Source organism: Motacilla alba, chromosome 2 (genome assembly GCF_015832195.1).
Source record: "Motacilla alba alba isolate MOTALB_02 chromosome 2, Motacilla_alba_V1.0_pri, whole genome shotgun sequence".
Taxonomy (NCBI): Eukaryota; Metazoa; Chordata; class Aves; order Passeriformes; family Motacillidae; genus Motacilla; species Motacilla alba.
Window position 1 is genome coordinate 104333036 of NC_052017.1, and position 17944 is coordinate 104350979.

A 17944-nucleotide genomic window follows, 5' to 3' on the forward strand; every position below is an offset into this window, starting at 1 on the left:
AGGGAACGTCGGTGTGGAGGGCGCAGGGCTGGAGCGAAAGTGGGTCCTGTGCTGGGATCGCCGGTGCAACAGAGACAGGGAGCTCCTGGAGCTCCTGGGTCTAGAGAAGGGCAACAAAGACGATTAAGGGGCAGGAGCATCTCTGTCACGCTGGGAGCTGGGCCTGTTCGGCCTCGAAAAGAGAGGACTGAGAGGGGGCCTCATCAATGTGTACAAATATCTAAAGGAAAGTTGGAGCCAGGCTCTCCTCGGTGGTGACAAGCAATAGGGCAAGAGGCAGTGGGCAGAAACTGATGCACAGGAAGTTCCATCTGAGCATAAGGAAGAACTTCTTTACTGTGCAGGTTACTGTGTACTGGAACAGACTGTCCAGAGGGTGTGGATTCCCCCTGACTGGAGATATTCAAGAACTATCTGGATGCAATCATGAGCCATATGCCCTAGGACAGCCCTGCTTGAGCAGGGAGGTTGGACCAGATGACCCGCTGTGCTCGCTGCCAACCTGACCCGTTCTGTGACTCTGCGATTCTCTGAGAGCTGAGCTGGGCTTTTGCACCCCCCGGGGTCTGCCCGAAAGCTGTGATTGCACAAGGAGGGGAAGGGAGGCAGAAAAAAAAATAAAAAGGCTCTTGTGGAAGAAATAGGTTTGGTTTATAGGAAAGGGTGAAGTAGGAACTAAAATTACCAACAGAAGAACTTCACTGGGAAGAGAGGAGATGAGCGATCAACCAGCAATGATTTTTTGGCTCATTTATAGATAAGGAGCACTGAAGGATGGGTGTGATGGCAACAGCCAGGAGCCTTCAGTGTGATAAACCCCAAGGTGTAAACATTAAAACCAGTAGACGTGGAGACCTGAATCTCAACTGCTTCTTGATATTCAGATGTGGTTAAAGAAACCAGAGCAGTGCTTTAAGATGCAAGGGAGAGAACGACATAAGAGAGAATCATCCCTTCTTGGACCCCTCCTAGCTCCCACCTCTAGAAACCCCACACTCCTCTGCTGCTTACAAGCGCAGCTGTGAAGAGCTGCTGCCACAGCTTGTACCACTGTCTGGTTGTTGGCATGTGCACTTCTGGCTGTACTTTTGCCAAAGTGTTGATATCCTAAACAAGAAGGATCTTTTCCTTGCTGTCCCCCAGATGTGATTTTCAGTTCCAAACAGTAGAAGAATGAAATATAAAATGGCCATAAAAATAATCCAGGGTTTGAATGTAAGCCGCAAGGTGAAAGGCTTAGAAATTTCTGTTTTTTCAGTTTGTCGTGGAGAAGAAGAGCAAAAGTTGATTTTATTGTCCAGTGTAGGCTCCTAGATGGGACAAGGAGGTTTGGGGGAGCAAGGATTACATTTCACAGAGACGCTTCAAAGGGTGTTATGCTGAGATTTTGCTGGATTATGCTGGATCTTGAATAAAGATTGAGTTTACCATTACTAAAGCAATTTAATTGTTAAAATTGACCAGCAAAAGTGATGAATCTTTTGTTACTTGGACTTGCTGAAAGAAGCTTTCTGGAAAAGCTTTGGTCCAGTTCTAGGGCAAGATCCTGCAGACCGTCTATTCAAGAGAGAGCAGATCCCAGCTGCCTGCCTGTGAATTTACGTGTGGGATAACTCCAGTCAAATGTTTTGCTCTTTATACCAAAAGTGACATACATAGAGTCATGTTTACTCGTGCCAGCTAAATGGAAGTGGAATGCTCTATGGTCTGAAGCTGCGCTGAATCCTTCCCTTTAGGGAAGCCCTTAGCTGATCAGGGCTCAGGCAGACACAGACCATGCATTTCCAGAATTTGGGAAAGGCACTAGAGGGTGCTGTGCTGAAGGAGAAGAAAGGGGATTTGTATCAGCAGGAAAACCATCCTGACCTCTGCAAGGTGAAGAACCACTGTCTCCCTCTTTTTTCCTCCGAGACCGTGTAGGCCTCTTCCTGCAGTAACAGCCGTGTGCCCTTTTTCCTAAAGGAGGGGATCAATAGACGCTGGTTTTCCTGAATCTTACACAAACTCACATAAGGAGTGTTGACATCAGGAGACAAAGAGTGCAGCCTGATGTATAAACACGAACTTGATGACATTAAAACTGTAAAAGATTGGTTGAACATTATTAAATGCATCTTCTGAAGACAGACCCCAGGGGAGCCTTGAGTGGGGGCACGGGGACACTAGAAGTGCTTGCCCTGGCTGTGTCCCTGTGGCCTGTGACAGGGCCATGCTCCTTCCCATCCTGAGCTGGTTGGATACAGGCCAGCTTGGATCCAAAAGCTGGGGCTGTGTCATCAGCACTGTAGTGAAGGTAGGCCAACAGGCCTGGCAGGATTTGTGAATGCTGAAAAATGGCTCAGAGCAAGTCCAGATCTGTTTAGAAAAAGTTTTTAAAGCTGTGAAAGCTCTCGTGGCCCAGTTCCGAGGAGCACAAGTGGTAGGTGAACTCTCAGACAGTACAAGCAGGTGCTGCAATCCAGCAGAAGGTGTGGGGAAAGAAACCAAACCCCTTGACAAGGGGTCAAGGGGTCACAGGTGCTTTAGGCACCTGTGTGATAGCTGAGACAGAACAAAGATTCACTTTAAATAACAGACACTCAGGACTTAAAATACTACATTTACATTTCTTGTTTCTCTAAAGGTCAAGATGAGTTACCCTCATTCCATATATTGTTTTCTGTGGGGAGCATAATGTTCTTGGGGACCTGTCTACCACGGAATGGTTTGGGTTGGAAGGGACCATGGGCAGGGATGCCATTTACTAGATATGTTGCTCAGGGCCCCATCCAACCTGGCCTTGAACACTCATGGAGATGAGGAAACCACACTCCAGTGTATCTTCTGTGTATTTTCAGTAAAGAAAATGTAGCAATCCAGGAGATGTATAGAGTACCAACACCCCCCCCTTCCATTTTTATGTTACATCTTCCATTTCAGCAGTTTTCAAACGTTTTACATTCTGACTCACAAGTGTATATCATGGGGAAGGAACAAGAATAAAACTCTACCTGCATTTTTTTTATGTTTGTAATTAGTACATCAGAAAAATCCTAGCAGAGTTCATGAGCTCAGAGGGAAGCTCAGCTGCTGCCCCCTCCTCTTGGTGCACAATTCCCAATTTGCTTCTGGCTACAGCCTCAGTGGTACTGTAGGAAAATCCCACCTTTGGAAGAGGCTGCATCCTTTTATTACCAGGCTGTTTTGCTACAGTTAGCTACTCTTTCCATTTTCTTTCCTGCTGCCTTCAGCAGGAATAGAGAAGCTTGAAGAGAGAGTCAGATTTTTCGCATTCTGCTAATGTCAGTGAACCTAATACAGTCATAAAAAACTTAAAAGGTGGAGGCAAGTCAACAAAAAAAATGATCATGTAAGAATCTGAACTTTTTGATTTCTCAAGCAGCTTGTAAAATTACAGCTTCACCAGCATAAAGGCAGCCAGTGTGATTTATGCTGGCTCTTCAGAGCTTACACGTGTCAGATATCTTGATGACTTTCAGTTGAGATTGTAAGCATTACTTTTCCTAACAGTAGAAACATTTGCCTGCTTTTTTTTTATTCAAAGTGTAGCTATTCCTGTAGATAGGCACCTTCCTTACAGTAAACAAGTGCCAACATCAGTGTACCAGAACACACAAACTGTAATTTGCACGTCTAGACTTTATTATTACAGCATTTTAGTTGCGATTTATCCCAGACACACAAGTCAATGTAATTTTACACTTCATTGTGTCTGCTGCTGCTTTCCCAAGCAAAATCAGCATTTAAAAAAAAAACCTGCAGAACTTCATTATTACTAAAAAACTCTGGAAATGACAGTAGGTGCCAGTCTGTAGAGCAAAAACCATTTTTTCCCCAATCCCTCTTCTCACTAGTCACTAGCTATTCATAACAGGGCTTATGCTATTTTTCAGATTCATGAAATATAAAGTTACAACATACTACTATTTATTAATAAATTACTCAGCAAAAGGTTTTCAACCTGCAGAGGTAACCAGTTACACATAAAGGAAAGCAGAAAAGCAATCCACAACCTAATCTGAGTCTGGAGAGACCACAGGCCTTTCCAACTGCTCCAAATTTCCTATTATAATGTACATATTTAACTAAGATATGTTTGATCATTTTACTATATTTCTCCCTTCCCAGTATGTGACAGGAGATTAAAGCAGGTCACAATTATCCCTTACATTGCTTGACAAGCTCACTGTCAATGTGACTGGTGATCTAGAAGGTTGTCTTCAGTGTGCTCCAGCCACAGCTTTGATATTGCTGACATTTCAGATACAGCAAGCTCAACACAGAGGAACTTGCTGAAGTTACATCAATGGCTTCTAGTTATCTGTGCTTCCTAGCTCTGTGACCTTCAAAGGACATACAGTCATTGACATGTTATGTGACCTTACTGCTCTATTGTTCTGCAGGCCTTGGTGGATTACCCCCAGGGAGATTTATGGACAGCTAGCTTCATGGGATGTACATGGCTGTTCCAAAAAAGCCCAAACAAGCCTAATGCCAAAACCACCCACCAACAAAAACTGCCTTGTCTTTTGAACAGTGCTCCTTCCCACAAATAAGTGCAATTTCTGAAACTCCAAACCTGTATCATGAAAGATGAAGCAATCGCAAGGCCGGCTCAGGGTAGTGGTTGAATAATAAATACGTATTAGGCTACTACAGCAGGCCATGAGAATAAGGAAATTAAAACATTATTTAATACGGTATTTACTTATTCATGAGGAATAGTAAAAGAAAAAAAAAAACTTTCCAGACTGTCCTGGGCATTATGATGCAAATGCACCTTGTACTTGGAAACTGTTGCAATGTCTGAATGCTTAGAAAGATGTATAAGCTGCAGTCAGGAGAAAACACCATGCCAGTCATTTTCAAATGGGTCTTTCCATAAATTACTTTATTTCTCATTAAATGAGCACAGAGTCATTACCATATTAATAACAGACATGTTTATTATTACATATCCATCAGTGCGGCTTTCAATACCACTTGAAACATGCAAATCGTCCTAAGGACGAATCAGTTTTCCAGTGCTTCTTATTTAATACACAACTGCAAAGCCATATAAATTATTGAGGAGGTATTTGGTTAAGAAATAAAATAAAATAAAACCATACTGCCCATACCATGAATGTATTCCTGCTACAAAGCAAGAGTCTGACAGCATTTACTGAAATTCCTGAATTTCACCCAGAGCTTTTGGGTCTTTTTTTTTCTTTTTTTTTTTCTTCTGCATTGCCTACACATCTCTTGGCTTATGAACAAGAATCAGTCTTTCTTTGTAAGAGGAATTCTCAGTCAAAGATTGTACTTAATTTAGAAATGCATCTAGCATCTACAATACTTCAACCAATTAAAGTTCAGTAGAAACTACTGATATGCAATAGTTTTTTAGAGGTTTCTTTTGTTTAGTTTTAGGTTTCTACATTTATCGACATGGCAATAATACAATTCTCTCAAGGCACTAAAAGAACAATGTAAAACCAAGTAAAAGTGTTCTAAGAATAATTTACAGTTCAAACAGTGCATATAATTCTTAAATGTTTGTTAACTTAATGTACGTTATCACTTAAAATTGTAAGGCAATACATTATACAGTAATAGAAATGATGTACCCCAAAATATGCTTCCAAACTTGGTGGTTCTCTTTACTGTTAGTTTCTAATGCCTCTAACAATAAAATAATTCAGTATGGCTTGGCAAAAATGCATAGAATAAAGGCAATTATGTGTTTTCCCCCCTTTACAAACCTGCTGCATCAGTATTTTGTAAAGCATAATGCAAAATATTTAACACTTTGATCCATTCCAAAGTGGATGGTTAGCATTAAGGCTGTAAAGAACTCTGCAGTGAAGGCACTGAAGTTCAAGTGATAAGGCTTCATTTTAAGCTAGTTCTGCAGTCTTCAAGAGCACAACTTAAGAGTCTTGAAAGCAATTGCAGTCCTTCTCACTGAGAAACCTTCCTCTTCTACTCCATTTCATATGCTCATCTTGACATAAATATCCCCTTCACAGGGTTAACAGTCTTTTTCTTTCACTGGTACGTAGAAAGTTGGCTGCATTTCATTGTGACTGACAGGCTTTTTTGAAAAACTCCAAAAGGCAGCACCTTTTTTATACACCTAGCTAAGCTTTATTTGCTTTAACTTGCATTACATAGTAATAATTAATCTAATTCTACCTTGAGGCAAACCCGCAATTAAACACCCTCAGCGTGCTTTTGTGCCAAAGCAAGGAGGAGACAGTAACAGCAATCTTAACCCTGAAGCCTTGTGATAGTTATGTTGAAAGGAACAACAGCCCATCTGCACTGCTCTGTGTGGTTAAAAAAAGCCCTGTTTCTCTGACTGCATCCCATGAGGTTCCATTAAGCACTGTACATGTGGTTAGCTGGAACAAAAAAGAAAACAGACAATTAATAAAAGATATAAAAATTAGCTTTGTAACACTAGTATGTGTTTGCCAAGAGCCTCAGTGAAGAAAATACTTGATTTTAACAGAATTTTTTTTCAACTGACAAGGTACAATACTAACATCATACTTACATCATCTTCCACAAACTGTTCTCAGTTTCAAACAACATTAAGCAAACACAGAGATCAGACAGATGATAATATTACTGCAGCTTTACAAGTAAGCAATTAAGAGTCAACAATCATGGGTGTATTCATGGCAAATGCAAGGTGACCCTCTTTCACTTGCAGGACAAGAAAAGGCTCTCTAGGCTAAGAGCACGCACATGCAGTTGCAGAGCTCATCTGATGCACAGGAATTTTGGCAGCTAGTTGGTTGTTTTCCTCTTCAAACATGCATTAACTTGACCTAGTGCCCAAACCCAACTGTATTAAAACAAAAGATCTCAGCTGTGCTAATACAATGTGAATAAATCAGCAGACTGTAAGCTATGAAGTGTAGGTTCCGATCTCGAAGCAGTACTGCAAATTGCCAGCAAGTTCATCATGAAGTTCTGATTCAATGTCATTAGTGACAAGTTATTAAAATGAGGAATAGAACTCAGGATGAACTTTTATATGTGAAGCTCCTTTCAAGGGGTCTGAGACACCTCTCCATGAAGTCAAGGAAGCTCTGTTTACCGACTGCAAAGAAAGGTGGGTCAGACCCCGAATGAAATGTACTGAAATGTCTTCAAGCACGTGTTCAAGTCTGTATCCATTCAACAAAATAGTTAATGCCTGCTTACATGGTAGGACTCCATCACCGAGGGCAAGTTCTGCTATACTGTCTGACAAGAGAACAATTTTCAGATACTTAGTAAAAGCTAGACATGTAAATCCCATAAAAATCATTGCTGCTTCTCTTATTCCCACACACAGGTAAAGTAGTGAGGGAGGAGGAGAACTGCAGGATGCATGAGTTCATAGAGGCTCAACCAACAACTGACTGCCTCCTGAGAGGAAAATAGCCTGCTGTTCCTCTGCTTTCTCACCTTCCTAACCCCAGCAGAGCATCCTCCTACTTACCTGTGCTCAGCTTTGGCAACCACTGCACTTCTCAGTGCACTGTCTACTCACTAGCTTGGCACAGTTAGTCTACATTTTTTTGACAGTCAGGAAACTGAATTGTGTACCTTCGTGGAAGGGTCTGAAATGGATAATTTCAAACTCTTATCTAGGATCCAGGGACAGAAAAGAAGGAAAAGAAGACAGAGAGGGAAAATCCTCCTCTTTAAGTAGAAACAGGCTGTCAAATGAGCTCAGCTACTGTGCTGAGCTACCAGTTAAGTGTTCAGTACATAAGCTACGCTGTAATTTATTAAATAAGCCAAATTTAAACATTGGTACATTAAAAGTGAATTTTCCTAAAATAAATCAATATAAATCAATAAAAAATTATTTATTTATTTATTTATTTCCTAAAATAAATCAATATCAAAATAAATCAAACCCCTTCTTTTTAAACACACAAGAAAGAATATGTAGTAGTATCAGGGCACAGGCTGGGCACAGTCCACTACAGCAGCACTTGTCTAGCTCACAGATACAACTCAAAAAATTTGTCTGAGAAAACCACAAAAATGTCCACAGTGTAACTGCCAGAATGAAGAGTTCCAACCTGGCCTTTTTCTAATGCTTCTTTGCTCAGTGGAACTCTGAATCTTTTCATTGTTTGCTCTCATTGCTCTGCAGGTGCCATGCAAGCCCCACTACACTCCAGTCAATCCAGTGCCAGCTGTCTGATGGGGACAGAGTGTGTCACAAAGACACCCAGGGAGCTCCTCGAGCATCAGGGCAGTGCAAGGGACTCCACCTGCCTCTTGCAGACATCTCCAGGCAGCATGACAGGCAGGAGCTCACACAAACCCAGCACTCCTGCTGCTCAAGTGCAGTGCCTCTCTAAATGGCTTATGCTCAATAGGACTCCTTCTCCACAATCAGTGACTACAATATGCAACATTAAAACAGAGTTTATTACAATTAATTACATGTTCTAAGAAGCTCTGTCAGTATTTGATATCATCGAGAAGCAAGGTATCAGTTATGTCATCAAGTTCACTGATGGATTTGGGGTCAGTCTAGAAGAGTAATGTAAATGTTAACTGTTTGATCCAGGACACAGCTTGTCAGATAAATTCCAAGAAGCCAAAGAGGTAAGATACCATACAGGTATTAACTTCTGCATTGACAGAAAACCTAAGAGCTTTATTTCTTCCTAAGAACTTGGAAGATCTTCTTGGGTGAGGGAAAAAGGTGTGAGCAGAGGTTGTACACCAGGGCAGCTGGAGAAAATGCAAGGCTGCAGTATTTGGAACAACTGATCTGACCTGACATCCACTGGTGCATGACCATCACCCTTTCCCCTCCTTTCATTCTTGAGGCTCTCCCTCAAACCACTGTAACTTCTGAACCCAACAGAAAATCACAAGCTTTTCTTCTGTGGAGTTAGGGTTGGATTGTTTTTGTCGTCACGCTTTGGGTTTTTTGGCTTTCCTTTAGGCAAAACATTCCTGGATAATTTTCTGCTGAAAAATAGATCAGCTCACTCTGGTAATCTGTGAAACATGAACTGACACAAGATAAAGCTCAGGAATGTGCAGCTGTCCTCCTTCTGGTGTTGGTGAGCTATTAGACTTATTGTATCTTTAGGATCTTAAAAACAGACCTTTAATAATGGTGTTTCTCATTTTTTAAAGAAGTTCCATTCCCTACTTGTGCATTTCTGTGATTCTGTAACACTCTCAACAGGACAATGCTAACAGGATTAATAATAGCAATAGTCTGGGTAACTGATGTCCCCAAACATACCCATTCCTTTAAGAGTTACTGTAAACTTTCAAATATCCAAATCTGTTCCTTCTATAACAGATTTGCTGCACACTTATCATTTCTAGAGACAAGTCCAAACCAGCACTTCTATTAAGACAGAGTGAAAAAGAATCAATTAATTGATTGAAGAAAATGGATTTTTCTCCCACAAGAGTATGCATGAAAGCTGGTTATTACAGCTACCAGAGGACCTTGCAAGGTTAAAATGGAGAGCAAACTCAGAATGCAATTCAAAGAGGTTTTGGACGAGAAAGTCTACAACTCTAAATATCCAAATGTGAAACAAAGAAGTATGGGATTATCTTTAAGGCCTTCACTGAATATATTACGACCTCAAAACTATGATCCCTGGGAGTGCTCAAGGCCAGGCTGGATGGGGCCCTGAGCAACCTGATCCACCCTGGCAGAGAGGGCTGAAACTAGATGATCTTCAAGGTCCCTTTCCACCCAAACCACTCTATCATCACTTATGTTTTAGGATAGAAGTCTTGGGGACAAGAAAGTCAATGCCCTTTTTGTCTTTCACATTTTTTTCTCTTCTGTTCCCTTCAAGGAGGATGTTTCATGATATACCCTATGTCTCCTTATATGCAAAAGTCTGCTTTTATTGCATTTCATGTCAGGAATGTTGGTAGCCCTGCCAATCTGGGAAGACTCTTTCCTTACTGAGACACTAGTTTCTACTTCATACTGTCAATTCATTTGGTTATTTGGGGAGAAAACAACATACATACTGTATCAGGAAGCTAATAAAGGTTAAAATGATATTACAGCAACTTAAACATTAAAAAAGTGTATTTTACATCATGTCCTGGTTAATGCATTGGGTCACAAATAGTTTAGAAAAACAGCTGCTGGGATAGAAGACAACTGGGAATGGGTAAGCAGGGAGGAAGAACAGAGTTAATTATTAACTGGCCTCACAACAAAAGAATTGGTCTAACAACAGACAGAATCTGTAAGTTTCTCATTTCAGCCCCATTTGCAGAAGACTTCTAGTGTAGGCAAGCTCTGAGTCAATCAATGGACAGGATGACTGTGGATTACCCTTGTTGCTAAATGCCATTACTGACATATTCACTGAGCCTTGCCTTTATACAGGAAGAAAAATGCAACCAGCTCCCTCCCAAGCATTGGCAGGCCAGGTACCACCTCCATGGTACGTGTCCAAATGTGAAGAACCAATAAATTTACCATAATAACAGGAGAATTCTGCTCCTTCCTTTGGGATTTGAGCAAAGATTTAGATCAGCACTTTAACAGCCATAACTATGGAATTACTTCACGATTTCACATGGAACAGGACTTACAAAAGGAGGGTTTTTTAGCCAAGAAGATCTGTAGTTTTTGTAGCTTATTTCTCACCTAGTTTTTCCAGAAGTATTTTTAACAGCTTTTCGGAATGACTGGTTTGCTGAGGATCTTGTAGACAAAGTTCTAGGAGAAGCACGAACAAAAGTAGATGGTGGTGTCTTAGGGATCTTCTTTACTAAATGTGTCACCCACTTCTTCTGTTCATCTTGACAGGATGCCAACAAGAGCATATCTCTTGCTGAAGTTACATCATAACTCACTACAAGGAAAAAGGAGGAAGATGATTCAGTGAAAACCCGAGCTCCTTATCAAATAAGAATTATGACACACTAACTGCACTAACTGTGCCACTGGAAGGAACAATGGCACCTATATATATTCTTGTATTGGATTTGTTTATATATTTTTGGAAGAGAACAAACAGCAGGGAGGACTATGAATATAATGTTTTTCACGATTTGTCATTTCTGCATTAACATTCTTGAGTCTAACATGAACATTTGAGAAATGAGAAACTTACACTAATTACAATTTTAATAAGCTGGAAAGTTGTGTGGGTGCCTTATGGCCAAGTTCCAGAGTACATACCCTGAATGCTCCACTTCACAGCAGCACAGAGGAGAAACTTTTACTCCAGTCTGTGAGGTAGCTGTAGAACCACACTGCAAAGCCTCAGCAGAGCTTGCTGATGCAGCCACTGCAATTGTCCCTAGCATGGGTCAGGTGTAAGTGCAGAGGGAATGGTGAGGGCACCAAGGAGCTGCCCAGTACTTGGGCACAAACCTCTAGGGAACCTTGTGCTCTCAGGGCCCTCAGCAAAGCTCCATCAGTTACACCACAGACCTCCCTACAGAGGTTTGCCACAGCTGCCTGCTCATAAGCACTGTAACAGCCTATTGCTTTATTAGCAACTTCCACATCTAAAGTCATGGAGCTTCATTTTTAAGTTTAATTTTAAACTGAAGTGCTTTTATTCACCTCCAGTAGTTCAGCAGGTTTGGCCTAGCCACGAGGAGAATACAGAACAGAAAAAAACCCTAAGTATACCTTTGCAGGGTGCAATTAATTCCTCCTTTTTATCCAAGTGGTCTCTGTGGCACTTCACATGGCATCTTCGACATTCTAGGGCAGCAGGGGGTTTAAAGACATGCCAGAGAGGTTTGGCACAGGCCTCACAGTTGGCTGGGAAGTGGTATAACGTGGGAATAAATTCATGGCCTTTGTGATTTAGAAAATTTGTCTTCTCTGCCGGCTGTACTGGTTCTACCTCCAAATCCTTCCTGCATTCCCCTTCATTAGCATAGAGAATCTGAAAAAGAACGCTGCTGTGTTACTGTTGAAGCACTAAGTACTTTTATACCCTTTCCAAAGAAGCCACTTTTTTCAAGAGAGTTAAATAGACAGGAGAATATACTTCTTTTTACCTGGAATATTTTAGGAATTTCTTCAGTTTCAGCTCTATATACATCTCCTTGAGTTACAGGCCGGACATGAAACAGCTTACTAGATTAGAAGAAACATGAATCAGAAAATGCTAAAAAGTTATGTATGGTTCAGAACAATTATCAAACTGCTTTGAAGTTCATAGAAATTATGCAAGCAACACAACCTACTTCAACACTGCAATATGATTTTGGGAACTAATTCATAAACCATACAGATTTTGTCTACCCACATAACACCAAAATATTTCACAGCATGGAAAGAGGGTTATCTTACAATGGATTCAAGATCCATCATGGTAAATTTACTTAAGATAAAGGCTTTCAAATACTTCCTCAAAACACTAGGAAGTCTAACATTATTGCTAGACAAGCTTAGTCAAAACCTGGATGGAAGTAACCATATTAAGGAGAATACAATCCAGTAGTTTTTTTACTAAATCATGTTATGGCTTGATGAACAATCTAGGCCAAAACATCACAAAAGGAAATCTGGGGCACCAGCTGTTGAAAAAACTATTTAAATTGGAACAAACATCATGTGGGTCAAGACTCTAAGTCCACTTCTCCCAAGAACCTATTTTCAACAGTGGCTGTAGCAGATGTTTATGAAAAGACAGTACGAAACAGTTCTAAGAGAAAATAACTCTTTTCCCGGTTATGAGTAATTGGCAGCTGAAGCACTTCCTGAGTTTGAGAGTCCTTCCAGACCACTGTATTTGTTACAATCTATTACAATTTGATACATCTATTCATGAATTCTAAAACCTTTTTTCAATTACTGTTCTGAAGGATCCCATAATGTCAATCAGCTGTTCAAACATCACAGTCATGTACCAGTGAGGGGCTTCAGTGATATTTGATACAATTTTCCTCATGTATAACCAATGTAAAGGAATCACAATTAATATATTTTACCACTTTAAACAGAAAACAGCTGGAAAAGTTAGAAATGCTTTGGACTAGAACAGCAATGATCCTTTCTCTTTTTCTCTAACTTATAGCAATCCTAGGACAAAGAGCAAGTACTGTCAAAGTTCTGTCAATGGCATGCTAAAATACAGATAGACATTTTCCAACTAGTATGGGAAATTAAAAGTTATTTATGGAATTTTTATTTCAAGCTTCTGCATTTGCTATCTGCTATTTCACACACAACACTCTTTTGTCAATTTGTATCCAAAACTAACAATGACTTTACTTACTCTATATCTAGTACCATAGATGGATTAGACTGGTCCTTGTCTTTTTCATCATTGTAGAACAGTATCTTTTTACTGCTCACCACCACATACTGTGGGAAAGAAAGGGTAAAACAGTTGAAATCACATTTTAAAAAGCAATTATTTATCCTAATACACTCCCACATGCACATAAAAAGCCAGAGTAAATGAAAGGTTTCAAATTAACATCAGGAGATATTCAAATCATCCTGAAGGCAGCTGCACCACAGACAGCTCTGCAGTGCTACATTTGCAGTGACTGTATTGTCGCTGGATCACTCTAAAATGCTTGTGATGACTCTGCATCCACCTGTACACAAACTCACAAATTTCAGTTGCTACTGGCAGGTCACTAGGAAATTTACTGTATCACTGAGAGTGGCATAAAGCAAAAGCTATCACTTATTGATAATGTTGTAAAAAACTTTTCTAATTCTACAGGCCTGCAGGACTCACTGGTACTTCACACCAAACTGCTGGTAGGCTAAAACAAAGTCCCATGGCTCCTACTATTTCCTACACTCCCAATTTAATGGACTGGTAAAATAAAGAGCCAAAATGAATCAGCAGAAACAGAGGTCTGGTGCCTATGAATACACTGAGATAGTTAAGATCAAACACCTCTAACCTAAGCACGTCCCAGTAAGTTCACGACTGGAATTCACTGCCTGCTGCTCTTCACTGGGAGTTGCTAATCTTTGCTGGAACTGTCCACAAGCATAAGCTCAGTGACAGCTGTGGCTGTTCCCCCCCCTGCAGTTTCAAATGTTTTAGAAGGAACTGTAAGATATAAGACACTAGGGAGGATTAAAAGGAGGTAAACTGGCAGCTCTGTCTACATTGATCTCCAGATTCACATATAATATAACCCAGAAGGACGGAAAAGCATGAGAGTGAATGCACCAATAGTTCATGTTGAATCCAAGCACTGGCAGGTAACTGGATGGGTTTCTGCACAATGCAGATACTGATAATTTGAATAAATGTCTACTCCTTCTACAAAGGGAGGTTTCAACATCATTTTACATAGCACTTGAAGCTGACCTCAAAACCTGAGTATGGGAGTCACCTTAAGTTTATACAATAGCATTTTTAAATGTGCTGTGCAAGGTGTGAGCTACAGTTGTATATCTCAATTACTGAAATGCATCTAATAAAAAGCCATGAAAGGACATTTTGTCACAATTCCTTAACAGAAAGCCTGATCAGCTTGAGTAAGTACTAAGTGTGAGACTCCTGTGATTTCTCCCATTGAAGAAAAAGACTGTACTTCAATTCCTTTATCCACTCCAATAGAAAACTAAAGCCTTTTTCATCTTTGAAGTGTGCACCTTTGCCTTTCAGAGATAAGAGCAAGCCCTTCAGATGACAACTATCACAAATGCAAATTCTGACTGTAAAGGAATTCAATTATCACACCACAGGTAAGCCTTGGTGAAAGAACAACGTAACCTCACAAACAAAAGTTATGTACAAAAGTGTCAATATCCTGTTGTGAACATTTAAAAAAATCTTCTGACAGTAGTTCTGTTTTACAGTGGTTTTTGAAGGATATTTTACCATCTTCACTGGGGATGAAATGAAGCTCCAGATAAAAATAAGGGTAACCCATTTCAGCGTTAGCTTTTGGTGTAACAAGTGTTTATTCTCACATAAGTTTTCCACACTCACTCCTTTCTAACTTAAGCTAAATAACTCAGAGGGCATTGGGCAAAAACGTCAGTGCTACTGACATTTGAGTCAGAAATGCAGCAGCTCAAGTTGTAACAACTCAGGCATCAATCCAATTTACACTACTAATATGATTTTGCTTTTCCTTTAATTTAATCTGGGCACACCTATATTTGGGGTTGCATATACCTCCCACTTTCACAAAACTGAAACTGCAGGAGAATTAGGAAGAGAAACATCTGAGGAGGCTGACTACCTGCCAGCTTGTTCCAGCTACAACAGTACCTGAAACAAGTACAGTAAACAAGTGCAATTCAGTTCAGCCAACAGAATGCACATGAGAGTGAACATAGTCCCTCACTACTGTGTCTCACTGATAAGAACCTCAGCCAGTTAAGGAACCTTATCAGTACAATTTATTTCATGACTGAGCCATCCATCTGCAGCTCAAATTCCTCCAAAGTGTCAGTGCATTCAAACTAGGGAAGTGTTGGAAAGGAATGGATTAACTGCCTAAAATATCTTGAGGCAAGTAAATATGCCTATACTGGGCATGCCTGAAGAAATTCTGATAGTCTTTCACTGGAGAAGCTGCATTTATCAAGAGTTTAAAATTTCAGTTGTCAGAGAATGCAAAAATAATTTCCATTTTTACAAAACAACCATAAGAGGGTACTTAGAATAATTCTTACAGAAAAATGACACAGTATTTTATATAATCCAGAACAGAACAAAGCTACCTGATTTGTGCCAGGCACTAACAAGAGGATTCGAGCAGCCTTAGCAATCAAACAGATCTACAGGAAGCATCCGCCATTTGGTCTTGTTCCTGCTGGTGAACACCTTTTTTTGTGGGTAAAGCACCTTCTCTTTCTGTATACTTTTGCTATTAATATTGCTGGTTTTATTGTGCTTGTCTTAGTCTTGTTTTGTGCTTTCAGTAAACTGCTGTTAACTCATCCCATAAATTCTGCTTTTGTTCCTCTCTTACTCAAAGGGGTGGGCAGAAAGTTGTTTATAGGGCAGAACTTATCACTCACTCCCAGCAAGCCAGAATAGGTGGTGGTTCTAACTTACAGACAAATCACCAAGGTCTGATATTGATGTAAAAATAGGCAGGTCTGGAACTCAAACACTTGGAGTGTATAAAGAAGGCCATGGAAGCCCACTGAAAATAGCAGTACTTCAAAGAAGGAGCACAGCAGCTAAAGACCCAATACAAACCCTCAAGTGCTTCTCTGACAGGAATGAATCCCTTCTCCCTTAAATTTTATAGGAATCATTTCCAGCTGTTGTAGAATGTAAATATAAATAGGAGCATTTGAGAAATACCTTTCAATGAGAATCAGAAAGTTACTTCAAAAGTGTCATTAATAACTCAGTAATTCCCAGTAGCAGTCTTTGAATATAAGGAAGATGAAGGAAAATAAACTGTTTAATACACTTAGCTTTTAAAATGTAAAAAATTCTAGAGACCATGTTCACTTTTGTATTTAATTGTACTAAAAGATGATCAAAGTGGGGAGCTGAAAAGCCTGAAAATATAATCAGAAACTGGTTCTAAGTACCTCAATTTGAACATCGGATGTTTCAAAGAAACAGATCATAACCTTTGCAGAGGCAAAACAAGACTGCTTTGTTTGGAGTGGGAATTCTGGCACAGAGACCCCATTTCTGAGAGTAAATCAGTTATTTTTAAGAGAAACCGATCATTTTAAAGGTAAGGGAGACAGAAACATCCTTGGAAATCATGTGTAGCAAGTTAAGAGTGTGATGCATTCTTCCATGACCTTCAGAACATTTAAGTGTGGTATTCCCTACTCTGTGCTGCCAAGTCGCACAAAGAAGTTCTTTTTCAGTAACAGAATTATAAAGATGCTTACTCAAAGAAGAAATGTGATTTTTAATGGTTCCAAGATGCTCATTATAAAGCATTTGCTCCCCTGTTATAAATTTGCACAATGTCATTACTAAAAGTTTCATACTGATCTTTAATTTTCTTGGTTTTTTTTCCCTTCAATAACGTACATACACTAAATTACTCTTAATTATTTTGTTTGTTTCTTAAATATGAGTTGTAAAACCAATTCACCACATGCCTACAAACTTTTCCAAGGAAACCGAGGAAGAAAGAAAAAAAGGCACCTGTACCTGTTTCTTCCAGCCATGTCGCCTTATATTTCCTTTGTTTGGTACTGAAAGCCAACCTTCAAGTCTTGATTCTGGTTTTAAAAAATGCATATTTAATAATTTTGTGTATTTATAATAATAAAGCAGAATAGCACAAAAGCAAACTAGTACTAGAAAGGAAGATATACTACATGCAGTAATGGGCAATTACCTATTCAGCAATGCAGAATAAAAAGCACAGCTAAATAAAATGAAGATATAAGCATTTAATTCATGCTTCATCACAAGCCAACATCTGATTACACAGTTACTGCACAATAAAAATAAAGCTGTTTTCCTTGATGCCAACATCTAACACTGTATGTAAATAGTTTGCAAAGAGCCAGGCAGGAAAGACTTTGCTTTGAAAATATATTACAGTTTAAATTAAGGGATTTTCAATGTAAACATAATTTAACATTCAGAGGGGCTGTATGAAAATACTCAGCAGGAAGATGCAGGAAGTAAAATAAATCAGATCCACATTTTCCACAGGAAACAAAAAAAGGAGAGAGAGCACAAGAGCAAGCAAAGCTACGTAGGTGTCCCATTACTCACAGAAGATAAGCATAGGAGATAATTAAATAAGGAATGCAGGAAGAATCAACTAGATATAAAGAATAAGAGACAAGCGTTTTACTCAAATTTTCAGTGAAAAATTATCCAAAGAGAAATGTAATACCCTATTTTTCCACCATTAAACTACTGAAATAATTTAGCATTATACAAAAAAAAAGGCCACAGGAAAATGAGCATTCTGCCTAATGTGGATTGTTGATTTAGAAAGCTCTTCCAGCTAACTGAGAGTGGCTTCTAAAATTTAAAATTATGAAGCCAGGTTATAG

The 17944-nt window shown here is 39.6% G+C and overlaps 1 protein-coding gene across 3 annotated transcripts in view; it reads right to left on the reverse strand.

The window, feature by feature from the left end:
- Positions 1 to 4862: 4862 nt before the first annotated feature.
- ROCK1 (Rho associated coiled-coil containing protein kinase 1) overlaps positions 4863 to 17944 on the reverse strand; it is an 84363-nt gene continuing 71281 nt past the window's right edge. Inside the window, exons 28-34 of one of the 3 annotated variants that reach the window (XM_038129822.1) lie at positions 17082 to 17152; positions 13242 to 13330; positions 12019 to 12097; positions 11642 to 11903; positions 10646 to 10853; positions 7198 to 7239; positions 4863 to 6386 (exon numbers count right to left, since the gene is read on the reverse strand). In XM_038129822.1, coding sequence (XP_037985750.1) covers positions 7212 to 7239; positions 10646 to 10853; positions 11642 to 11903; positions 12019 to 12097; positions 13242 to 13330; positions 17082 to 17152 — 737 coding nt within the window. In that variant the 3' untranslated portion in view covers positions 4863 to 6386; positions 7198 to 7211. Of the gene's footprint in view, positions 6387 to 7197; positions 7240 to 10645; positions 10854 to 11641; positions 11904 to 12018; positions 12098 to 13241; positions 13331 to 17081; positions 17153 to 17657; positions 17707 to 17944 lie in introns of those variants that run through there. The other 2 variants (XM_038129823.1, XR_005256082.1) reach the window with 2 other exon arrangements.